The sequence below is a fragment of the Trichechus manatus genome, unplaced genomic scaffold (assembly GCF_000243295.1).
Source record: "Trichechus manatus latirostris isolate Lorelei unplaced genomic scaffold, TriManLat1.0 scaffold00089, whole genome shotgun sequence".
NCBI lineage: Eukaryota > Metazoa > Chordata > Mammalia > Sirenia > Trichechidae > Trichechus > Trichechus manatus.
In genome coordinates, this window is record NW_004444025.1 from 522,996 (window position 1) to 550,132 (window position 27,137).

At 37.3% G+C, this 27,137-nt stretch overlaps 1 protein-coding gene across 1 annotated transcript in view; it reads left to right on the forward strand.

Moving 5' to 3' along the window:
* The window catches only part of GUCY1B1 (guanylate cyclase 1 soluble subunit beta 1), a 56,311-nt gene extending 32,438 nt beyond the window's left edge, over positions 1–23,873 (forward strand). The window contains exons 5-14 of the mRNA XM_023736625.1: positions 5,800–5,997; positions 9,256–9,486; positions 10,826–10,942; positions 11,891–12,024; positions 14,855–15,052; positions 18,208–18,445; positions 19,974–20,114; positions 20,634–20,788; positions 21,111–21,237; positions 22,582–23,873. Coding sequence (XP_023592393.1) covers positions 5,800–5,997; positions 9,256–9,486; positions 10,826–10,942; positions 11,891–12,024; positions 14,855–15,052; positions 18,208–18,445; positions 19,974–20,114; positions 20,634–20,788; positions 21,111–21,237; positions 22,582–22,605 — 1,563 coding nt within the window. The 3' untranslated portion in view covers positions 22,606–23,873. The remainder of the gene's footprint in view (positions 1–5,799; positions 5,998–9,255; positions 9,487–10,825; positions 10,943–11,890; positions 12,025–14,854; positions 15,053–18,207; positions 18,446–19,973; positions 20,115–20,633; positions 20,789–21,110; positions 21,238–22,581) is intronic.
* Positions 23,874–27,137: the final 3,264 nt, after the last annotated feature.

Consider the following 27,137-nt stretch of genomic DNA (forward strand, 5'->3'; position numbering starts at 1 on the left):
TGATGTTGCTTATTGGTTCAGTTGTGAGGAGTTTTGTTTTCTTTATGTTGAGGTGTAATTATTTAATTTGTAATTCTTACTTTAGATTTTTCATGTTCAAATTCTGAAGTGTCTTCTTTCCTTTAAAGCTTTAAAATCTTTTTCATACTATATCATTCCCGTAAAAGAAACATTGTTCCTGTTTTTCAGAGATGTGAGAAATAAGAATAAATTTAGAGGAGAACCTCTTTGCCTCTTCTTTTCTTCCTTAAAAGGAGAGAAGTTTACAATGACTGATTTTTAAGATTTCTTCCAGATCTAAACTTCAGTAATAGTCTCAAATAACACAGACCACTCCCTTTTCCCCTTTCACTAGGATAAGGATTCTGAGAGACTGAAAAACCTCTCCCTCGATGCTTTCAAGCAAGGTCTTACTGTAATACCATTAATGTGGATTGGTTAGGAATTTTTAATTAGATGCCCTGGAAGGAAGGAAATGAGGTAGTTGATTTCTGGAGACTTTTGCCTCTATTATTATGTATGAGCTTATTTTTAGCAGATGTCTTAGTCATCTAGTGCTACTATAACAGAAATACCACAAGTGGGTAGCTTTTAACAAAGAACAGTTTATTCTCTTACAATCCAGTAGGCTACAAGTCCAAATTCAGGGCGTCACCTCCAGGGAAAGGCTTTCTCTGTAGGTTCTGGAGAAAGGTCCTTATGATGCATCAGTCTTCCCTTGGTCTGGGAGCATCTCAGTGCAGGAACCTCAGGTCCAAAGGATGTGCTCTGCTCCCAGCACGGCTTTCTTGGTGGTGTGAGGTTCCTATGTCTCTCTGCTCACTTCTCTCTTTCATATCTCAAAAGAGATTGGCTTAAGACATTATGTAATCTTGTAGACCTCATCAGTATAACTGCTGCTAATCCATTTTATTACATCATAGTGGTAGAGTTTACAACACATAAGGAAATTGCATCAGATTACAAAATGGTACACAATCATACAATACTGGGAATCATGACCCAGCCAAGTTGACAGATATTTTTGAGGGACACAGTTCAATCCATGACAGTGAGCATATCACAAAGAGAAAATTTGTATTTATTTTGAAACATTCCAAGATCTTAAATATCATGAAAATTTAAAGTATTTCTCAAATCAATTTTTCATTTATTAATGATAAATGCTAGGTGACAAGATTAACTGAATTTATGGATAGCAGCATACCTGAGTAGAAAGTACATTTTGTTTGTACAAAAGCAGTAAAATGATATTAGGACCTTGAGAAATGTATTTAAAACCTCATACTTTTCACCTCCTGAGGTAAATAAATGGATGGACCTATTTCCTATTCATTTCCTATTTTCTAATTTTATAATGCTAAGAACGAAGAGATTTACTTCATTGTTTCCTGGAAATCTACTTGTGCTGAAATAGATGTGTTTAATTTTTTTTCTTTGTCTCTTTGGCTTTTGTACATATTTATATATTCTTTGTATTTGGCCATGGAGATCTTTCTTTTCTATATCTGCTTCCATGGATATATTTAGAAATAAAACAGAATACCAATTTCAATATGCAATTTTGAGTATCCAGAATACATTGCTATCGCCAGGTGGATGAATTATTGACTTTGTAGAGATAATATATTGAAACTATGGAGAAAATCTTCTCTTGCTATCTTGAGAATTTGTGTGTGTGTGGCCTTTGAGGTTGCTGCAAACAATCGTAGTCTGACAATGAAGAAGGCACATTTATTAACAATATAAATGTAATCAGATGAAAATAATTTTTAATCATGAATTCAATTTCTCATAATGGGCAGGCTGTGGTAATCACTTTAATTTTGAGAGAATAAAGCCAAGTAAGGAAGGCTGTAACTGAAGAAATCCCAGGAGAGTTTTGTATGTTGGATACTATCTAAAGAAAATCAATGTTACATTAAGCGGTGGTAAATCTTTCATGCTACGGGAAAGCACTTTTCCTGTCCATTTAATTAATAGTAAATTCAATAAAATGGTAAATCTCTGGAGAGTTGGTCCACTTAAGAAGATAAGGTGAACGTTCTGACTTAGATTTTTTTTTTTTGTATCCCACTTGCTTCTAAGTGATACATTTAAACACTATGTGATTAATCTATATCAATACCTTTAATTATTATTATCTTAATTTAAATAAAAATGGTTCTGTATTTGTGTGACTCTTGGCATTATGGTCTTGGGCCATTATGGCCATCACTTTGTTCTGACTCAGTATCAGTGGTGCGGCTAACATCACACCACACCAGTTACCTTGGAATCTGTTCGGATTCATGTCAACCCTGTGTGTGTCAGAGTAGAACTGTGCTCCACAGGGTTTTCGATGGCTGATGTTTCAGAAGTAGATCATCAGGCCTTGCTTCCCAGGTGCCTCTGGGTGGACTTGAGCCGTCAATCTTTTGTTTACTGCTGAGTGCTTAACCATTTGCATCAACCAGGGCTTACATAAATGATAACATAAATGATGCCAATTGTTTCTGCTTTATGCCATACATCAGGCTTCCTGTAGAAATGTGCTAATAATAATTTTAAAAATATGATACAACATGAAATAGATGAGTATGAAAGTGACGTAGACATATATGGAGCCCTGGTGGCACAGTAGTTAAGCGTTTGGCTGCTAACCAAAAGGTCAGCTACTCAAATCACCAGAAGCTCTTTGGAAACCCAATGGGGCAGTTCTGCTCTGACCTATAGGGTCGCTATGAGTCGGAATTGACAGCAATGGGTTTGGTTTTTGGTTTTATATATATATATATGTATATACGTATGTAAAGTTATCATTTGATTCAAATTTCCCTTTTGTTATTGAGCCACAGCACAGAGGCTGGGCCTGACTATATTAGGAAATTTCCTAAATGAAGCAACAAGCTCTGGCTTTGTGGGAAATGGAGACAAAAAAATCTCTTTTAGTGACTTTCTCTCATGAGAATTTTCTCAGCATCAGTAGAAGTGTAAGAAATCTTGGAGAGAGATGAAGAGCAGTCCTGAGATCTTGCCTTCTCAGAGAAGAATTCTCATGAGAAGGACTTGTCACAGGAAGAACCCCTCATTGTACTCAACCACATGCAGTAATTTTAGGAATCAAGGGCTTGTAGGTTAAATAAACTAATACCTAATGGTGTCTGGCATATTGAATTACTTTTATATGTTAATAGCTTCTAGTGGCAATCAAGATGAATTGATACTTTTGTTAAGAACCAATCTGACTCAATTATTATAACAGGTGAAATTTTCAAGAAGAAAACACAAAGCATTATACATGAAGACAATAGAAAAAGAAACTAGATTTACGCAGTTGAGGAGACCATTGAAACATTGATCTGGATCAGAATGTCAACCTTAGTGGCCTAGCTCAGAACTCGTCTTCACTTTGATATCTTTTTTTATGCATCATTTCAGTTTGAGTTCCTGGCTCCCTCCTTTGTTTATCAGAAGCCACTTTGCACATCTGTTTGTGATATAGACCCTGAGCTGCTTAAAGCCAGGGTCTGTGTCATGCAGATATGTCCCCAACCCTCTACCCTTGCCCCTAACCTGCACCACATACAGTGCCTGATATAAAATGAGCATGTAATAACTTGCATGAATGAGTGGTGGAATGAATGGATGAAAGGAAGGGATAGAAAATTAGTGCCACAGGTGCCCTGGTAAAATACTGCTCAGATCTGGGCATCTGTGACATCACCTCATATTCTCTCCAGTTCCTTCCTGATATCTTACTTGGTATTTCGCTTTCCTGAAACTGACAAACTTTCAAGACATTTGGGGCTAAAGCTATAGTTCACTTGGACATATCTCCAGCACTTTCTTTGAGATGCATTCTTTTATACCCGGAGCATTCTGAAACTGTTTTGTTTTTTTCTTTAACAGCAATCACCAGTTACTGATAGATTACTGTTTGCTTGGTGTGTTAGCTTCCTCTTACTTCCATAACATGAAAAAACACATTGCCATTGAGTTGTTTCCGACTCATGGAGACCCTATAGGACAGAGTAGAAATGCTCCACAGGGTTTCCAAGGAGTAACTGGTAGATTTGAACTACCAACCTTTTGGTTAGCAGCTCAATGCTTAACCACTGCACCACCGGGGCTCCTCCATAACATAGTATCACAAATTTAGTGGTTGAAACAACACAAATTTATTATGTTGCAGTTTTGTAGATGGGAAGTCCATCACAGGACTCACGGGCTATAATCAAGGGCCTGGCAGGGCTTTGTTCTTTTGTGTAGACTCTAGAGGGTAATCTGTTTTCTTGCTCATCAAGTGTTGGCAGAGTTCAGTTCCGTGTGATTTTAGGACTGAGGTTCAGGTTTCCATATTGGATACCACCTGGGGGTTGTGGTTAGCTGCTAGCAGTCTCTCTCCAGCCCTTACACATAATCTCCTACATCTCAGAACCAACAGAAGGACATTGTATCCATGTCATGCTGTCATCTTGCTGACCTTTTGTCGCTGCACCTCTCTCATTGCAGCCGGGAAAGGGTCTCAGCTTTTAAGGACTCAAGGACTCCTGCGATTAGATTAGGCCCACCCGGCCAATCCAGAGTCTTCCCCCTACCACCCAAAATCTGTAACTCCAATCCCATTTGCAAAATCCCTTTTGCCATGTGAGGTGATACATTCACAGATTCTAGGGATTTGAGTGTGAGCATCCTTGGCGAGCCATTATTCTCCCCGCCACACCTGGCACATGCTGAATGCTTTGTGTGCATCATGAACATTATCTCCATCTTCTCAGAAGAAAGCAAGGTTTGGAAAAGTTGGGTAAACTGGTTACATTACTAGGAAAGGACAGCGTCATGATTTAAACTCCATTCTATTTGACTCTGAAGCCACCTTGCTCTTAAATCCTACACCATGCTGTGCTGTGTACGTATTCCATTATATACGTATAACTCGCACGCGTGTGCACACACACACACACACACACTCTTAAATGTTATTTGAAAGATCATGTTAGACTAAATAAAAAGTACGGTTTGCACCATTACTTCTGGTGATTCTTATACAAATCAGTCTTGTAGTTTGAGGAGTAATACAAGATGCCGAAGAGAATTTGGCCTGTTCTAAATTTAAGTCGAGGCCGTGAGGACTGAAAATATTTATTGGTGAGTTTATTTTAACAACAGTAAAAGAATCTAAAATCTTAGATTTCAAAGGTAACCATGGAGCTGTACCTTGACTGAAGACAGTTAATGAACATGACGAAATTACAAGACTTATTTCAAAAAAATTTTTTTTTAATTTCTAAAAATATTATTTCGTGAAAGCAGTTCAAACACTTTTCATATGCTTATAACTCTGATGTAGTTTTTAAAGTTAATAATTTTGAGATTATAGTGTAAACAGAATTGTAATTAATGGTGATTATTTTGGTCATTTCATGTTGCTTATTATAACATGCATATATAGCTGCCCCAAACTTCTATAAATAGCCATATATTTAGCCCTTACCTATGAAAAACCTTGTTTCTTTTTTTCTGCTTTAGGCATTCTTTTTGCATCATGCTTATTTATTTATCCTATTTTAAGATGTATTACCTATTAGTAGCCACACTTGTTTTTCTTAATTATACTATTTTAATTTTGATTTCTCTATGATTCTTGCCTTACAGATATCTCAGTAAAGCAAGCAAAGGGTGTGTGCTATGTGAATGTTTACTCGGCCAGTCTGTCAGAAAAGCCCAGTTTGAGTCTCGTTTCCGTGTCCTGCTTTCCGGAGTCAGCGGCCATTGTGGAAGCATAGTTTATTCATCACTGTTTCCTTGTCATTGCAGAACCTTGATGCCCTGCATGACCACCTTGCTACTATCTACCCGGGCATGCGCGCACCTTCCTTCAGGTGCACGGACGCAGACAAGGGCCGAGGACTCATTCTGCATTACTACTCAGAGAGAGAAGGACTTCAGGATATTGTCATTGGGATCATTAAAACCGTGGCTCAGCAGATACATGGCACTGAAATAGACATGAAGGTAATGATGGCGCCGGAGACTCTCCTGGGCATTGAACACGGTACTCTGTTCATTTGTCTTCAGCTGTCTCTGCTAGTGAACTTCACCAGGGGTACATGTAAGCCATGAAAGTAGAGATACCAGAAATCTTCTAGATTTGGCCTTGGAGTGCATTATACAGGCTTTGTGTTTGTCCTTGCGGCAGATTTTTCCTCCTAGTTATACCTTGCTGAAGGCAACAGAAAATTGAGTTTGTATTCTCTATGCGCTCACACCAGTTGGGAAACAAGAGGGTATGTGACCAGCTGAGCTATTGGCTTCTGAGTAGAAAAAACCCATAACATATACAGTCAAAATCTAAGACAATCGAAAACGCTGTTTTAGAGATCATTGTTGCTTTGTGAAGTTTTTTTGGTCTATCCCTGAAAACAGACGGTCTCATTTTGTGAACTAAGTTTTGCCTTTTTTTTTTTTTTTCCCAGTGAAGTGACTTTGGTGAAAGGAACCAGCTTTAGTACTTTAAAAATTGTGTTACTATTGTTAATAATACAAGAGTCCCTGGGTGGCACAAATGGTTAAAACACTAAGTACAAACCTCCCCAGAGACGTCTCAGAAGAAAGGCCTGGCGTTCTGCTTTCAAAGGTCACAGCCTTGAAAACCCTATGGAATGCAGTTCTCCTCTGCACACATGGGTTCTCCATGAATCAGAATCAACTCGATGGCAACTAACAGCGACAACAACATTGATAATACACACAGTCCTGGTGGCACAGTGGTTGTGAGTTTGGTTGCTAACCAAAAGGTTGGCAGTTCGAATCCACCAGCCAGTTCCTTGCAAACCCTGTGGGGCAGTTCTGGGTTGCTATGAGTCGGATTGACTGGAAGGCAGTGGGTTTGTTTATTTTCTCTCTCTCTATATATATATACACACCTTCGGGTAGAATGATAATTACAAAGTATTGATACAGCAACTGTGCAACAAAGAGAACCACTGTTTTTCCATATTTCTACAGTCAGCTGCTTTTTATGTGCTCAGCATGTGTTTTTATGTGCCCCAACAGCAATTTTGTAGTGGCCCTAAGGTTGAGCCAAGTGGGAAGGGGGCGATCCCATTTCGGCTTTCTGTCCTTAGGGAAAGTCCAATAGCAGTACTTTCTTGGATACCATAGGTATGTTCTAGCCTGTGTGTGAAGTCCAAAACTCTTAAGATAGAGTATAATACAAAATAAACATCATATCACTTAAATTTGTTGTATTAGAAAATAATTCCATATAATTATCTAGTCAAGTCGCAGATTTCATGGTTGTTTTTCCTTCAGGAATCCGTGTCATTGTCCTTATTTGGCCCTTGGTGACTCCCAGGTGTGTCATTAGTTCTTCTACAACTGGAAAGCAAGACGATGTGTAACATAATGCTAAAAATCCTAAAATTAGAACATTGGATAAAGAAGCGAAATTCATCCGTGACTGGGAATCTCAGTGGAATTCAATCAAAATATTAAATGCCTCTCATATTCAATCTTTGGATCATGACAGCAAACTAACATTTCATGTATGCTGAGTGAGCCCGTATCAGGGCATTTATGCATACTGTGTATATTATTGCTTTTGCTTTTTAGTTTAGTCAAGCTGAGGAAGAATCAGGAACATAGAAACTTCAGAAAAGAAACGCAGTATGGACCTACTTGGCAACTGCAATTGCTGGTTAGAGTTATTAGAGTCTTAGGCATGGGACGTGGATGGCGTTAGCAGACTGTATATAGAACTCAAGTTGTTAACTGTGTGCTTCACTTTAGTTGATTTAGGTTCTCCTATGGCTTTTATTGATTCATGTGCCCCAGTACAGACTTCTGAAATATTTGCGTTTTTAATTGTAGTTGCATTAATTTTTTCAAAGGTACCATTTTAACTTCCTGAAGTATCCTTATGTCAAATGCATTAAGTGTAACAAATTGAGAGCTACCAGATGGTATGAACCACGTAAGAAATATTAGCCTATGTCATGAAGTGGAACACCAATGAAGAATTAAAAACAAGATCAGAAAAGCAGTTTGTTTGGCCAGTTTGATCAAAGCCAAAGAGCAGAATTGAGGAATTAATTAGTAAAATTGGGGGTGCGTGTAATTAATTCTTTTAGTCAAAAGGGAAACATAACAGAGCATCACTATGTGGCCCAAATATTATGGTTGACTCTGTTTGTTTTTTCTAGGAGACTTTAGAGGACTCAACCTTTCTATAGCAAAATTTTAAAATTATGTAATAAGTATAACATTACAACATAATTACGTGTTGTAATGATACCCTCATTTTGCCGTGAGACAATATGTTTTTGGATACACAGTCACATCCAAGGTGGTTTATTCTGATTTTGTTCTTTAAGCCTCAGAGTGTGAGCCAGTGAACCGAGCAAAAAAGTGAAAATGTGTAACATTTTGTCTTCATGTAGCTTCAGCTGAAGAAATAGCCCCCATTTGCATCTGGCTGCAGCTAAAACAGAGTTTTTCCTTTTGTAAGAGGGCATATTGCTTGTAATTTCTTAAATCCAAAAGAAAAAATCTTTCCTTTGCCTTAATAAAGTATTTGCCATTGAATAATATATTTGAAATGTGGTTATTTCCTTAAATTATAGAGCTCTGCTGACAAGTATGATTACTTTCTTAGAATGAGTTCCTAGGTTTGAGATTAAGTCAAAGACTATTTTTCCAGAGGATTTTGATACATATTACCAAATTATCCTTCAGAAATAGTAATCAAAGCACCCTCCCGTTAGTGGTGGTGGAGATGCCTCTTCTTCTGTACCTTACCCAATTTGGTATTGTAATTTTATATACTTGCCAATTGATGGATAAAAAATAATATTGCATTTTTTAAAAATACGCACCTCTTTCATTCTCCACCATTTTTAAGTATCATTTTAATCTTATTAGATGGGACGACCACATATGGCCCTGTCGGTTGTTCACGTGCTGAGGTGGCTGGGCCCACCAAGGCAAAGGGGTGCTTTTTCCTAATTCTGCCAACAGGCCCATATGAACTAGTGGCCACCTGATACCAGATTTGCAATTCAGTCTTCAGATTTCACAAATCAATGTCCAGAAATATTTTTCCATTTTAGACATGTATAGTATAGTATATATGTATAGTATTTGCATATATGTTAAACTGCAGTAATTAAACCCCTAAAGACAACTCTCATCTCTAGATTCTAAGGTACTTTCAATATTTTAACTAAATGGAAATGCCAACAGCTAATACCATTTCCCTCTTTCGACATCTAGGTTATTCAACAAAGAAATGAAGAGTGTGATCATACTCAATTTTTAATTGAAGAAAAAGAGTCAAAAGAAGAGGATTTTTATGAAGATCTTGACAGATTTGAAGAAAATGGTACCCAGGAGTCACGCATCAGCCCGTATACCTTCTGCAAAGCTTTTCCTTTTCACATAATATTTGACCGGGACCTAGTGGTCACCCAGTGTGGCAATGCCATATACAGAGTGCTTCCCCAGGTAAAATGACATCACACTTTCATGGAGCCTGAGACAAAGGGCCACAAAGACACAGACACTATTGTTACACATGACCCTTCATTCAACCCTTTTGACTATGTATTGTATAACATGCAGTGCATCGTATGTCACATAAATTGTTTAACCATGAGCTAAGCATATTTGAGCATGCTGCAATTTTCCCTAGGACAGCTATTTATTTATTTTTTAAAAACAAAAAACCACTAAAGAGGAAAAATACAGAAACTATCTTGGGGTTTAGTAGAAAAGGCATCAGAAGACAACAGTTCGGTAATTACGAAAACCAACATTTCACTTATATTACTTAGACCCATTTGTAAAATCCTTTCTTTTTACTTACTCTTTTATTCTATCTGCTAACTTTTAGAGTTGCGGTGCCATGTGCACAGAGGTACTTTTGCTTGTTAATAGACAGATTTTATAATTCAGGGGTAACCCAGATGGGATCGGGGTGAACCTATAAGTTTGGAAGCGGAATAGTGTGCTGCCTGGGCTCCTTGCTGCTGCGGCTCCCTCACCGTGCGTCACTTCACCTCCATTTGCCCATTTCCCTTTGTTGTGACATGTGGCTAGACAGGACATGAGGAGCGCTTAGTCCAGTGCCCAGTCCATTGTAAACACTCAGTATTCCCTATCATTAGAAGTGAGGATGGTGAGATTTTGACACGCTTACTTTGGACAAGTCGTCAGGAAAGACTAATCACTAGAAAATGACGTCATGTCTGGTAGAGAGAGCCAGTGACAACAGGGGAAACCCTCCCTGAGGTGGACTGACACAGTGGCTGCAACAGTGGACCCAAACATAGCAACAATTGTGAGAATGGCACAGGGCTGGACGAGGTTTCATTCTGTTACACGTAAGGTGATCATGAGTCGGAGCCAACTTGAGGACAGCTAGCAACAACAACAGTATTATTGTTATTATCCCTTTCTTGATAAAATTTGGGAGAGGATTTGCTGATGTTTTTGGTATTTAAACTTCATTTTGAACTTTAGGCACTTAACACTACATACCACCTTTTGAAAGATAAATTTTTGTTCTTTATTCTTCTGAAAATGCTTTTTTAAATTTGCATTAGCTTATATTTGACATCAGTCATTTGAATCCATATTAAGTTCCATGTTCATGCAACTAGTTATGCCCATTTAACCACCGAGTTGCACAGGTCTAGATTTGAGCCCTTAGTTAAGTTTCCTACCAAATAGTTATAATTTTCTTTTTTAAAATGTAATTGAATTGGTTTAATCTAGTGACATATCAAATCATAAGTATTATTTTAACTAATGACGTGCCTTTTTCTTTTTATGTACATTTTAGCTTCAGCCTGGAAATTGCAACCTTTTGTCTGTCTTCTCTCTGGTTCGTCCTCATATTGACATTAGTTTCCATGGGATCCTCTCACACATCAATACGGTTTTTGTATTGAGAAGCAAGGTAATCATTATGTTATTTAATTAAATCTAAGTATGTGAGGCATATTACAAATTAGAAGTGATCAGGAGGGAAATTTAGCTACTAGCACATCCTATGAGATGGAAAAGCTATAGAGAGAGAAAAACCAAACCTCAAAGGGAGGCCTATTTAAAAGGCAACGGTACTGATTTTTGGTTTGCATGAGGAGCAGTGGAACTGCATCAGCTGAACAGAATGAACAAAAGTAGGTTTTAGAGAATGTCTTACTCTGACAGCCCACTTTCATGTAACAAAAACACCATCTTTTACTTCTTGTACAGCTACAATGCCTAATTTTTGAAAATAGAAGAATTTATGAAGCTATTTTTTAAAACTTCTCACAAAGCCACTGATTTATTCTTCCTTAAATTGTCTGTTGTGCTTGGTGCCTTTTTCATGGGAAAATAAAAGTGATAAAGTATTCATTCTATTGCTAATTTAGATAGTGCGCAGGTCTCATAGTTTCTGTACGTGTGACAGATGGAGCAGGCGTCATTTTGCTAGAGTGCACAGCTCATCCTTCTTACCCCACTTCCGAAGGTCTTGTCTACACGTACTTCATGTGTATGGAGCTGAATACTTTCAGCTACACTAGGAATGCAGGGCTGGGAGACGGGGAGGCTTGATGTAGCCACACTGGAAAATCACGAAAAGGATTCACAGAGGTGTTATGTAACTATGTGAACAGGAGCACAGCTACTGTCTTTCTGGATTCGAAAGTGATAGTCAATTCACTTTTCTGCCATGTTTGTAAGATAGTCACTATGCCTGCTACTGGCAGAACTCTGGGGAAATGTCCTCTCCTGTTCTGATTGCTGCACTTACTCTCCCTATTGGTTTGATGGGAAATGAGGTATGTGTGTCCTTCTTTTTGCTGAGTTGTTAGGTAGGGGAAGGCACTAGTTAATGGTTATGCCTTGCCTTTTCAAGGAAGGATTGTTGGATGTAGAGAAATTAGAATGTGAAGATGAATTGACCGGGACTGAGATCAGCTGCCTACGTCTCAAGGGTCAAATGATCTACTTACCAGAAGCAGATAGTATACTTTTCCTGTGCTCACCAAGGTAATAACTTCTAGATTAATTAGAATTGATTATAATTAGCCATCTTTGGCTAACAAAGGAATTCAATAAAATTTTATTCAATTACATAAACATATTCTGAAATGTAATTATATTTTACAACCTTTGTTATACACCTCTCTATAACAAGAATAATCTCATTCAATACATGTCAATAAGCTTAGAAGGAATCTATTATATTCTACTTGCCATGCCTTAATCAATTTTCTGAGTATTTAGGCCGTTAGATCATGAGATATCTAATCTGTGGTTGCCTAATTCTGTAGTTTTGTACCTTCAAAAGAGGCATCATGTAGAATAAGAAAGCAATTCTATGAAATATCTAATATGATGGCATATATACATGGATGCCTTTGGTAGCAAGAAATGATCTTTTCCATAGTATGTCAGTAAAAAACGTAAAAGGACTCAAATTATTTCTGGATTTGAACTATGTCATGTTAAAAATATTTAACTACTTTAATCAGGATACACTATTCAAAATATATTATGAAATTGAAACATATAGAAAATATTTGTAAGAAACATCAGTGAAAAAAAATTTAGATTTTTTTTTCCCACTTAGAGGAAGGATTCTATCAAATTATGCATGGGAAAACACAATAACAAAAATATATCTACATTTACTTTATTATAATAAAGCATTAGAAAAATATATATGTTTCTAATTTTTTAGAAAATATATAATTATTAGAATTTTAGAAAAAGGTAATTGTGTAACTTATTATAGGTGATACTTTGTGTATTTATAACTTTGTATTACCAAAATGTATGCACATTATTTTGTAACCACTCAAGAAAGCATGTTATCTTGGGCTATTGGTTAAAAATTTAATTTAAAATTCACCATGATTACTTTTCATGTAAAAATACTGTCTTAAAATTTCTGAAAATAATCTAATAATCTTTGTAACAACCTCTCTTAATATTCTTTGTTGTTGTTGTTGTTAGGTGCTGTCGGTTCCAACTCATAGCGACCCTATAGGACAGAGTCAAACTGCCCTATAAGGTTTCCAAGGAGTGGCTGGTGGATTCCAACTGCTGACCTTTTGGTTAGCAGCTAAGTTCTTAACCACTGTGCCACCAGGGCTCCTTTAGTATTATTAATGTAGTTTTAAGACTACATAAGAGTAATGATTCTTTTTTTCCCTGAGAAATATATATTATAAAAATAAGAGATAAAATTAGGGAAAATAAACAATTTATATATTTTTTGTTAATAGTCTACATTGATTTAAATGTATCTTAATCTTCTATCAATAAGTGTTTTCTTCTTCTGCCTCTTCCCAGGTTGACTTTCAGTAGGATGACAGCTTCTTAGTAGACAAAATCTCGGTTTTTGGAGAGAAAGATTTCTTTGGAAACAGGAGCAAAAAAAACATTGTAGTGTGTTTTTTTAGTGCCATGTGCAGAAATCAGTCACATGGCACAACGCATTCAGATGGGCTTCTGGGATGTCCTCTTGTGTAGACAGATCTGTGCCCACATTGAATAAAGAAGGCAAGAGGGCAATTAAAAACATTTTTACTTATAAAATAAATTATTCCAAAATGATTTTGATAAATGTAAAAAACTGTCTTAACAGTGCGTTAAAAATAATAAATTAATTTGTTTAGAACAATGAGACTTCTGTAATTTAACTAACTTTTCTAACTCAATATGAACATTTTTTACCATTCATTTTCATTTTAAACATCATATATTTTTTTCCTCTGTTGTAAGTAGGTCTTATGCCATTTAGCAGATGATGTGGCCTCTTTACACATGGGTTGATTTCTGCAAGTGGGATTTAACATACGTATCCGTTTTAACAAAATCAATCGAAAGAGTCCATGTACTTCATTAGTAAACTGATTATTTTCTATATTACCATGCTAATTTTTGCTTTTATTTATGGACAATTCTGTTGATAATATATTGCAGGAGATCTTTTATTTATCCAAGATTCTTCAGTGAAGTAATACTTCAGTTATTTAATTTTGGAGAAATTATTATTGTGAATGACCAGAAGTAATTACTTTGCATTTAAAGAATTCAAATCAATAATATAACCTCAATAAAAAATGAAAAGCAAACAAACAAAAAAGTATTTTTTACTTATAAGATCTTCACTGAATTCATAAGTATTATTATGTTGTTCTTGAAATGACCTTAGTTACAAAGATGCATAAAATTCAGCAAGCACAAATAATGTTTTAAATAAATGAGAAAAATTAATCAAAGAAAATAAGAGTAGTAGAAAAAATTAGACGTATGAGTAACACATAAAATAAGCATCAAAACGTCTTATATACATAAAATACATGTGGAAGACGGATCATAAATCTGGCTGTAAACTTTTAATCATCACATCTTAAAGGGAAAAGCAATTATTTACAAGATTTATAGACTCCATAAATCAAAAATGAACTAGTTTCTCAAAAGAAACATCATTATCCTAGATAAAAATTTTTCTTCAAAAGAAGCCAGGAAAACATATGTGATAATAAATAACAGCCTTGTATTAAACCTCTGAGTAAGTTTTACAGGGCAATTTTCTACATTATCTTCCAATTTAGAGTAATGGCACCATAAACGTGCAGTCTGGCAAAGATACATTTCAAGTTCTCTACATTGTGATAGATTTTAAATATCTAAAAGAATAAAGTCATATTCTTCACACAATTCTCCATAATTTTTTTTTTTTTTTCAGACTGAGCTTTTGAACGGTAGGAGGTGGCAGGATTATACTCCCTGACAGTAAGTAATAAGGCTCAGTACTGCCATGTTGGTCAAGTTGGGGCTAATTTTGTCACTTTTTCCTGTGTAACAGTGTGATGAACCTGGACGATTTAACGAGGAGAGGTCTGTATTTGAGTGACATCCCTCTGCATGATGCCACCCGCGATCTCGTCCTTTTGGGAGAACAGTTCCGAGAAGAATACAAACTGACCCAGGAACTGGAAATCCTCACGGACAGGCTGCAGCTCACGCTAAGAGCCCTGGAAGATGAAAAGAAAAAGACAGACACGTAAGAATTTAACCTGTGTGGTTAAAGAAGGGCACAACTGCTATTCTTGCTATACTGTAACTCTCCTATAGTTAAGTAGGAAGAAAGGCCTGGCAATCTCCTTCTGAAACTCAGCTAGTGAAAACCTTACGGATCACAAGGGTCTGATCCCCTAGCATTTTGTTCCCTTGTGCATGGGGTTGCTAAGAGCTGGGGACCGACTCAATGGCAACGAACAAGAACAACAGTTATAGTTAAGGTTGATAATGAGACCAAAAAAGCACAGGACCCACAGCTCTGGAGTCATAGATCAAATCTTCCACATCTCTTTTAATAGGAAAATTATGCATACAGAATTCAATCAGTCTGAATGGTAGTAAGAATATGTTTTCTATTTTTAGAAGCCAAGTCGAAAGAAAATATTCCAAAACATTTCTCTGAAAAATCATCAGAATGAATTAGATGCAGATATTAAAGTTCATTTATTCACTCATTGATTCATTCTTCTGTGTGCCGGGGCTGGCCAGGTGCTGAGGGTTAGACTGAACACTGAACTTAGAACTGACCTTTGTATTTAAAATAGTTCTTTACTTAGACTATGAATTATTTTAGATCTTAGCAGATATGAATCTGACAGATAACACATTGATAAAAATATCAAAATATTATTTTTCTATGAATGATTGATTAAATTATAAAATAGCAGGCAAATAACATTAAAGATAATATTCCATTTCCAAGTAATGTATTTGAACAAGTATTTATTTAAAATACACATCATGCAAACAGGTTAGCCTTGCTTCCAAATGTTAATTAAACCCACTAAATCACCGTAGTTCATAAGAAATTTTTCCTTGGTTCTTGTATATTCATTTTAATATTTTATAATAAGAAACTATCTTGTTGGAGAATTGAACTGATCTACTTACTCTACTTAAACACCCAGAAAATTAGAGTCTCACCCACTGTACTTCTCTTGCATCAATACATGTGTTGGTAGCCCTGGTGCACACACACAGGTACGCTTTATTAACTATTTATTAATAACATGGGTGAATTAGAGAATGTCATTGTAAGGACCTGTCTTCATCCACAGCATCTTAATTCACTTTTCAACCTTTGTATAACGAAGCTGAGAGCAGCGCTTAGGTTCCTTAGAGACCACCGTACTTCACTCATTGTCCTGAAGTACACCCATTCATTTATCCCGGTGTGCTGCAAATTTCAGAAATTTTATGGAGCATGTAGCTCATAACCCTCCCACTATTGAAAAGCAATTTAAAGTGTGCACTTTATTCTCCTGTGGCACAGCTGCATCCATGAAAAATAGCACATTTTATGGAACTTGTACCCTAGTACTTAGTACTGAGGCTCACAGTCAGGGGTTTGTAAGTTTGAATTACTCGGTGTCCTGCTCTGGCTGTTATATTAGAGAACTGTTTGTGTTATTTTTTGTATTGTGGCTCAGAGTTTGCTAGTAGCTACATTTTTTGGCCAACAGATGCTGATACCATAAACAATGCAGGCTTTAACTTGTGAAAATATCCATGTAGTCTCTGTTGAACTAACTCTCAGTTCACTTTTTATCCTAAATCGTCAGCTTAAGCAGGATCCTTAGTTGTCTCAATGGACCTGAATTCCAAAATCGGATGGTATTGGGAATGGAGCAGGGCTTGTCTTCCATATGAGAAGAGTCTTGGGTGGTGCAAACAGTTAAGCACTGGACTACTAGTCAAAAGGTTGATGGTTTGAACCCATCCAGAGGTGTCTTGGAAAACAGTCCTGGTGATCTGCTTCCAAAAGGTCACAGCCTTTGAAAACCTTATGGTGCACAGTTCTGTCCTGACACACGCGAGGTTACTGTGAGTCAGAACTGACAGAACGGCCACTAGGAACAACAACAACGGCTGATAAATACTGTCACAGGACTCTTGCTTTTTGTTCCCCAAGTTGGGTTTGACTTTCGGAAACTATCTAGTTTCTGTACTACTTAGAGTTATTGTACTTCAAAAAGGCTTATTCTGTTTTTTAAAATGTTAGATTTAGAACAGATTTTTTTGTAGATATTTGATTTTCCAGGTAATTTAATCATGAAACATTTACTACGGATTTTCTAAGTAGTTGCAATATTTACATTCTGTATTCAAAATATAGCTTTAAAATATTTTATAAAGTGTTTTCTGTTAAAAGTTACAAATGAAGGACTGGAGAAATTCCACTGTGGCTAGGAAAATCATGGGACCTCAGCTCCATCTCACATGTTTACACTTAGCATGACAGGCCTTTGACTTTAGGGAGGAGAAAGGCAAGGAGGGGCGTTCGTCCCTCTGAGTCTTCTTGTCAAGAGCCTGTAGGTCTCCCTCAGTTTGGTTTCTTTCCCTCTCACCTGTGCTCTTCTGTTGTGCTTACTTCGCTGTCCCCTCAGCATGATGCCTGATGCTGTCATGTCATTGTTCATTGCCATCAGTGGATTCTGACTCATGGCGACCCCATGTGTGCAGTGTAGAACTGCTCCATAGTTTTTCAAGGCTGTCTTCTGAGGTGCCTCTGGGTGGGTTTGAACCTCAAACCTTTCCCTTAACCCTGTGTGCCACTCAGGGAGTCCTGATGCCGTCCTAGTAGACTCAATATTGCCTACAGAAAGAAAATACTTTCTCGTAGAGACCAATGTCCACCTACTTTATCAGTTTTTTCCACGTAGACGTGAGCCATAAATGAGACTAGAGAGAAATCCTGCTTCTTATAATATTAATAAAAATTGAGATACATTTCTTATTCCTGAGAGGTGTGAATTGTTCCAAGTACTGTGCTATTCCTACAGTATTTCAAGTGCTGGCAGTGACATACTGGTGTGATGATCTGGTAAATATAACCCTGAAGTCCAAATGAAAACTCTCTGTTTGGCCAGTCCTTTGTTTTGACTTATTTTGATTTGATTTAGTTTGGTTTGGGTTTGGGGATGTTTTATGTTATTAGAATGAACGGATAATTTACATTTTCTATATGTCTCTTTATTTATCAATATAGCTTATAATTTATACTAATTGTAGAGGGTATCCTATCAGAATCCAGGTTTTACAGTGCAAATGACATTGACGCTCTATGAGAAGGGGCGTAGAAACACCAGAAATATTCCCAGCGTTTCTAACAGGCTTCCTTCTGATCCCACTGAACAGGTTGCTGTATTCGGTCCTTCCTCCGTCTGTTGCCAATGAACTGAGACATAAGCGCCCAGTGCCTGCCAGAAGATACGACAACGTGACCATCCTCTTCAGCGGGATTGTGGGCTTCAACACGTTCTGTAGCAAGCATGCGTCTGGTGAAGGGGCCATGAAGATTGTCAACCTTCTCAATGACCTCTACACCAGATTTGACACACTGACCGATTCACGGAAAAATCCATTTGTCTATAAGGCAAGTCCTCATCATAGTCTGTTGTTACAGTTGTCGTGGCTGTTAGCTGCTGTCTCAGTGGCCCCCAACTCATGGCAACCCGATGCATGACGAAATGACACACTGCCTGGTCCCATGCCATCCCCACGATCAGTCGCTGATCGGACCTTTGTGACCCATCGGGTTTTCATTGACTGATTTTTGGAAGCAGATCACTGGGCCTTTCTTCCTAGTCCGTCTTAGTCTGGAAGCTCTGCTGAAATCTGTTCAGCAACCTAGCAATTTACAAGCCTCCGCTGACAGACGGGTGGTAGCTGAACATGAGGTGCATTGGCCAGGAACCAAACCCAGGTCTCCCACATGCAAGGAGTGAACCCCACCACTGAGCCAGCACTGCCCCCATCAGAGCCCAGTGCAGTGCTTTCAGAATCTGGGTTTTCAGACCTACCCTCCAGAGGCGGCTGCAGCCTTAGGAAAGCCTCCGTTTATTCAGTATTTACCATTTTTTTAAATATTACCTCTTGTCGTAAAACTTTGTCTTCTTTGTAACCAGAATGAATGTTTCATGGAGCAGATGATTCTTGGTAAAAAATGAAATGCTCAGCAGCTTATTTGCACTTAGAATAACAAATCCGTGCGGGTTGTTTATCAGATTTCGTATAAATACAGCATTTGGTTTAGAGCTCTGCAAGAGACATTTTTACTCACGTACATAAAGCACAGTAAAAAAGTCACGGAGCATGAGCAGGGTCCTGGGGCTCGGATTTGCCGTCAGATAGCATCAACTTGAAGATAAACATTTATAAGGCATTTCTGCCCTTTTTTCATTAGAAACAAATATATTATTTGAAGTCAGTGAAATATTGCTTCATAAAGGCAAGAATGTGAGCTAAACCATCCCTAGGCATCTGGGGTAATGTAAGCTCTACAAGGACTATCTATTTGAGTCTTTTTCTGAGGTGCAGTGTATCTCTTGGTGAACACATCATAAAAGTAAATGATTAATGACCGTTATACATCACTGAACTTCAGACAGTGGTTCTTGTGCTGTCAAACCATCACTGTTTAAGGGGAGGAAATGGTAATAAACCATTCTCCTGGATTATAAAAGGAACTTGGATGGCGCCATGGCTAAGCACTTGACTGCTAACTGAATCGTTGGCTCCTCGGGAGGAAGGACCTGTGGATCTGCTCCTGTAGAGATTACAGCCTAGGAAACCCTATGGGACAGTTCTACTCTTTCATATAGGGTCGCTATGAGTCGGAATCGACTCAGTGACACACAACACCACTAATGCTTACCGGAAGACAAATAATGCCCCATCTTCACCTGCCTGTCGTCGAAGATCCCAGGTGCTGTGTGTGTAAATTTCAAATAATTACAAAGTTTCATCGTATTGGAGTTGAATGTATTATGATTTTAAAAGAATTAAGAGGGAGCAAAGTTTAAAGTTGTTGGTAGCCTTGGGAAAATAGTTTTGGTATAAGGGTAGCAAATGAAAGTCATTTTTATGCTAACCAATGACCATCTATGTATGTGCTACGGTAGGTGGAGACTGTCGGTGATAAGTATATGACAGTTAGTGGTTTACCAGAGCCTTGCATCCACCATGCACGATCCATTTGCCACCTGGCCTTGGACATGATGGAAATTGCTGGCCAGGTTCAAGTAGATGGCGAATCTGTTCAGGTTAGTAAATAAAATAGATGTAATAGTGGCAGTTGACCCTTGTGGGCAACCGATTCATGTTCTTGACCAGGCAGTCATTCATATGCATAAGAAAGGACGTCTTGAGAGTAAAAGCTATAATGTTTTATTTGAAGCTACTGTATTTTATTCTTTTATAGAGCTGGGAAACCTCTCTACCTGTTTGAAATTATCTAGTCTCCCTCTGTGCCAAAAGTCATGAGGACGAGACAAAACTTCCTGTCCCTTCGGGTTTATTTTCTAAAAGCTCTTTTCTGTGTCTCACGTGATTTGCCAGATTCACATCTTTGAAATCTTCAGACTTTAGAAAGAGAATATTTCTCCCGGAAGACAGAACTTTTGTGAGGGTTTTTATTTTGTCTGAAATGTACTTGGAGTTCTTCTAGAGAATTCTTATGATTTTTTTTAATGATGAATCTGCACCATCTGTAATAGAAAGGAAGCAAAAGTTAGTGTGTGTGACTGAATGAAGTTATTGAAGCAAAGCCTTTATGTCTGCAGATAACAATAGGGATACACACTGGAGAGGTAGTTACAGGCGTCATAGGACAGAGGATGCCTCGATACTGTCTTTTTGGAAATACTGTTAACCTCACAAGCAGAACAGAAACCACTGGAGAAAAGGGGAAAATAAATGTGTCCGAATATACATACAGGTAAGAGAAAATGTCTTGGTATTTACTGATTTGCAAGGGAGGGGTTATGTCTGAGTGACCATGCTCCCTTTCAACAGTTGTCATCTCCTCTCTTAGAATTGTTTGTGTATTTTTGTTCACGAAAACTGGGTCCTTGTTTCCCTTTTGAATGGTTCCACACCACCACAGAAAGTGTTACTAAAGTCGTTGCTGCTAAAGGCTTCAGTGTTCTTTAAATACGACGTTAGTATGTTAGTATGTGCCCTGGTTGTCTCAGTTTATAACTTGGACACATGTCACATACACTCTTTGTATACTTTTCTCCCTACTCTCTGTCTTTTAGATGTCTTATGACACCAGAAAATTCAGACCCACAATTCCATTTGGAGCACAGAGGGCCAGTGTCCATGAAGGGCAAAAAAGAACCAATGCAAGTTTGGTTTCTTTCCAGAAAAAGTACAGGAAGAGAGGTATGACTAATCAGAGAGTAATTCTTTTTTTACGACGGCATAAACGTGGGAGTTAAATCAGAATCACCAAAAATATGTTTCATTTGAAAAGAATTCTTGCTTACAGACATTAACCCTTCAGGAAAGCAGTGAAATAACTGAAACATTAATGAGCAGTTAGGACAATAAATACTGCTTAGGGGGTATTTATGGTTGCTGGCTTTTGTCCTCTAGTGAAATTGAAACAAAAGACACTACATCTAGAAGACCTGTTTTTTGTTCTTCCTCTGTAATCTGGCTCAAACATACTAGGTAAGTGGGCTGTGAGGGGCCTATGCTGGCCCCTTTCCTCAGATTCTTAAACTGGCTCTGTGCTCACCATGAGGGCTAAATCCAGACTGCTCTTAACCATGAAGGTCAAAGTCCTTCTAAGGGCCAATCTATCTCCCCATGGAGTGTTTGGGGATCTGGGGAAAATCCTAGTTCCTTGTGTGTTTCTCCTAGAGAAACAAGAGTGATGTATAATTGGCCAGAATCTAAATGATTCCATGGGGAAGCTTTAGGTTCTTGCTAGTACTGTGGCTGTATTCCAGACAGAACTCATGTGCTAGAGTGGACCTCAGATGGTGGCATGTCCAAACTGAACTCATGGGCCCCACAGTGGGACTGTACTCACTGAAGTCCTGCCCAGCCTCCGCCCGCCGACGATGTGTTACGTCAGAAGCTAGTTTGATACTTTGTGCCCCTGCTGAGGTATTGGTTCCTCAGAGGAGATGAGACTGCTTAATTGTATTTCTTTTTATACATGCATACATTCCTTAAAAATGCTTTTAGACTATAACAAGTCCTAAAGGAAACGGGATGGTGAGTTTTAATATTATCTCTATTTTCTTTCAGCAGCTTTTATTTTAAATAATTTACCCATGAGTCGGTATGCTTACTGATGTTCTTCTCATAAATCAAACTGTACTTCAAATATTGGTCATTCTGGTTATTAGGCCCTGTTTCACTTAGAATTATGGTGGGAAGGATTTATAAAACTGTTAATATCAATGCAGATCACACTATCAGAGAGAGAAAAAATGTATTGAGGGAACCACCCTGGGTGGCGCAAATCGTTTGTGCTCAGCTGCTAACGGAAAGGTTGGCGGTTTGAACCACACCCAGTGGCACTGAAGAAATAGCCCTGGTGATCTGCTTCTGTTGAGATTATAGCCAAGAACACCCCATAGAGCAGTTCCACTCTGTAACACGTGGGGTTACTATGAGTCGGAATCAACTCCTTGGCAATGGCTTTGGTGGTTTTGGTTTGACTAACTTCATTGTTGCTGAAAATTAATCCCCTATTTCTTCTACACTTTTAAGGAAACAAAGCAGGATGATGACTGAGTCTTGCATCGTGGGATGAAGAGGACTGCAGATTAGGTTCCAGCTGTCTTCTGACACGTGCCAAGCCTAGCAGCAATTATTCCCTGTGGATACATATTTCACACTGTCCTTTTCCATTATTTTGAGCCTTTCTCTTAGGTATATATCTTACTATTCATTATTCAACTTTAGCCCAGCTTTTGATTATGTTATTTAAGGTTTTAGCATATTTTCTTAGCGTATCTGAAGTTTGGCTTTAGATGTGGATGATGTGAGCTTCGTGTGTCTTAAAGTCTACCACAAGCATTACCTAACATGGTGACTTGCAAGTAGGAGGCACCCAATCAATATTTGTTGCATTTAATTAAATGAAACTGAACAGTATTTGGCCATGTGTATGCATAGCATGGAGCCCTGGTGGCACAGTGGTTAAGTGTTTGGCTGCTAACCAAAAGGTCAGCAGCTGGAATCCACCAGCTGCTCCTTGGAAACCCTGTGGGCGGTTCTACTCTGCCCTATTGGGTCGCTATGAGTTGGAATCGACTCAACAGCTACGGGTTTAGTTTTTTTTTTTTTGGTTTATGGGTAGCATGGTTTACCAAATCTGTTTAGTGCTCGATATATATGTGTATATATATATATATTTTCATGACTATAACATATAACAAAGTTTATATAGTGTTGGTGTATATCGTTATAGATATTATTTTCTAAAGGAGTGAATTATAAGTTTTAGAGAAAATGCAATTTATTTTCAGGCTTCCAGAGTACAAATTAATATACCATGCTAAGAAAATAGTAACCACTGTGAAGTTTGCTACTTTCCCTTCAGAAATATAGAGAACACATTTCAGTTATTAGAGTATTTGGTTGCTAATTCAAATCCTGTGGCAATTACAATTCTTATAAAATGCTGTCGTTTGTATTGAATCCCTCTTATTGATCTCATTAACCACAGGCAGCTGCCATAGAAAGCTGCACTGTTTCACATTGGCTTGGGCTAAATGTTAGGGGCTCTAACCAAATCCAAGAACCAAGCTGGAAAAACACTCCTGAGGTTTTCCTGTTAGAGCTTTTCCTGGCCTTTTATCCCCAGAAGTAAGCTTCTTTTTTCTTAGAAGGTGATTATATCCAGGGCGTCAAGTTCAGAAAAATTACGGTAATTTCAACATAAAATGAATTCCTGTTGGAATCAATGTTTCCAATAATTTATTAATATCTCTCTTTATAAAATATAGTGCAGATACTTTGCTGTAAAAATGTTTGTCTTTAAATTTACTATTTCCTATCAGGACATCAATATGTGTATAAATGTTCCATGTTAATGTGTAAAAGAATCTGCAATAAATTATTTTTTCCACTTGTCTCTAGACAGTTTTTATTTCAAGAAAATGATACTTATATTATTATTTCTCATTTTATTAATGCCATTTTTGTAAAAACATAATTTTACCTATTATAAACTTTAAATTGCTTTTTGATTCACTACTGTTATAAATTTTGAATAGATTGTCTTAAGTAGTTATAGTGTTAAATGCTGTTCTTATTTACTATATTTTTATGAAAATAATGCACACCTTCTACATTTGTTTGCTGACTGCTTCCTTCCCCCATGAGGTACTTTCCTAAGTGCACTATGCTATCTTTTTTTGACAGCAACATGTAAAAAAAAAAAAAAAAAATTGGCATAGCAGCACTTCTGAAAATACCTCGCAGGATGGAAGGAGCAGTTGGCAAACAAACACGGAAGGTGCGTGTTATTTGCGTAAAAATACAGTAGTACCAATACAGTGACATAAACAAGACTAGACATGGGGAGGATACACAGAGGAATATGAAGTAGAGCCAGCTCTTAAAGTGCCCACAAATTTTAGGGGTCACAGACACACACACACATATGTATATATGTAATTAAAATATGTAATATTCATAAAGGTAAAATATATTCAAGTTCCAAATAGAATACTTAGTGAATGAGTAACTTGGGAAGATAGGGGCAGAGTGGGAATGGGGGAGGTTGAGAGACCAGCTGAGTTTTATGACGGTGTAGTTTAAAGATGAATGAATGCGGTGGAAACAAGGATCTGCGTTTTTTCTAGTAGCCTACGCTCGGTGACTCTAGTTTCTCTCCTCCCATTTAATCCTCAGTGCACAGCACTGTATTCTGTGCAATGAGTTTGCATTGCCTAAAGTCATTGATACCTTCCTAATTATGCAGTGAACGCTTCTCAGTCTTCATAATATGTGATTTCTCTGCTGCATTGGCACTCATGATTCTTTGTGGGTTTTCTTCTTTTTAATTATTTTTATTGTTTCTATGAAATTATTTCCCCAAAGTTTTAATGAAAGTGAAAACATAAGGAAAAGTTAAAAGAATTGTAGTTATGTCAGTAGGGGAGGAACAAATTAGAAAAGGGGGGTGAGAATGGCTGGACTGTTTCAAGAACAATCAGTGTCACTGAATTGTACATGTAGTAATTGTTGAATTAGAGTACCATATTTTAATGCAAATAACGCGTGCTTTCTACGTTTGTTTGCCGGCCACTCCTTCCTTCCCCCAGGAGGTATTTTCATAAGAACAGTTATGTCTATTTTTTTTTTAACATGTTGTAAGAAAAATTCACATAGGATGTTACGAAAATGCCTCCTGGAGGAGGGAGCTATTGGCAAACAAACATAGAAGGTACACATTATTTGCATAAGAATACAGTATGTTTTGCTGTGTATACTTTCAACAATAATACAAAAGAAAGAATTGTACAACATACAACCATATACCCACAACCTAGCTTATACCATTCTTAACAATTTTCTACATATCTGACAATTTCCTTTTAATTCTTTTTCTAGTTTTCTGTAGTCTACTGGCTTAAAAAAAAAGAAAGTTTCAATATAATTCACATACTATGAAACTCGACCTTTTAAAATGTACAGTTCAGTGGTGTTCATATATTCAAAACTTTGCGCAGCCATCATCACTAATTCCAGAACATTTTTCATCACTCCAAAAAGAAACCCTGTACCCATTAGCAGTTACTCCCTCTTTCTCCCCTCCTCTCTGCCCCTGGAAACCACTAAGCTACTTTCTGTCTCTATGGATTTGCCTATTCTGAACATTTCATATAAATGGAACAATACAATATGTGACCTGTGAATCTGATTTGTTTTCTTGATAGTGTCCTTTGAAACACAAAAGTTTTAAATTTCTAAAAAGACCAATTTTTCTTTGTTTTTGGTATCGTATTTAAAAAGCCATTATTTAATCCAAGTTCACGTAAATTGACACCTATGTTTTCTTCTCAGAGTCTTATGGTTTTACCTCTTACATTTACGTCATGGATCCCTTGTAGTTAGTTTCTGTATATGGTGTGAGGTAGGGATCATACCATATGTGGATGTGCATCTCCAGTTGCCCCAGCACCACTGAATGGCTTTTGACAACCTTGTCTAAAATCAATTGATCATAAATTGATTTATATCAACTTATCATAAATTGATTTATAAATGTAAGACTTTGTTTCTGTATGCTCAATTCCGTTGTTTTCTATATGTCTAACTTTATGGCAGTACCATAAGCTTGATTACAGTAGCTTTGTAAGTTTTGAAATCCATCAGCAAGTGTGAGTCTGCCAACTTTGTTCTCTGCTGGCTTCATAAATATTGGTCACCCTTAAGTTTCTTTCCTGATCTTCGTTAATGCTCTTTATCATCAAATCTGTGACTACTAATGACCATGACTAACAATTACAGAACATTTACTCTGAGGGAGGCTCTATTCTATGCACTGTGTATGGTTTAATCTCACCAATGACATCCCAACAACCTAAGAGATAAGTATGTTTTACTTTTTTTTTTTTTTAATGGTAGTGAAACCTACACAGTAAAGCCTTCACCAGTTCAACAATTGCGACCTGTACAATTCAGTGACACTGATTATATTCTTCTCGCTGTGCAACCATTCTTGCTTTCCTTTTCCAAATCATTCCAGCAACATTAAGATAAACTCGATGCCCCCTAAGGAAAACTTGCCCTTGTCTCCTCCTTCCCACCCCTAGTAACCACTAGTATTTGGTTTCTGTATATTCTCTTATTTCATGTAAGTGAAATCATACAGTATTTAGCCTTTTGTGGCTAACTTTTTTACTCAGCATGGTGTTTTCTAGGTTCGTGTGACATGCAACAGGACTTCATTTCTGTTTATTGCTAAGTAGTAGTCTTTGCTCTGTATGTTTTTTTTTTTTTTGTCCTTTTGAAAAAATTAATTGTAAAAATATAGATAACACAACACCTGCCAATTCAACATTATTCATGTATACAATTCAGTGAGATCATTTACTTTTTACTTATGCTGTTATATTTTATTTGCTAATATTTACGATTTTTGCATAAGGGAGAATAGTCTTAGTTTTCTTTTTTGATGCTGTCTTGGTCAGGATTGAGGATCAATGATATATTTGTTCATAAAACAAATGTGTACATCTGCTTATTATCACCTTAGAAAGTTACATGATTTGAGTTGTGCTTGGAGGAAACCATGCTGTCGTTGGTGAAGA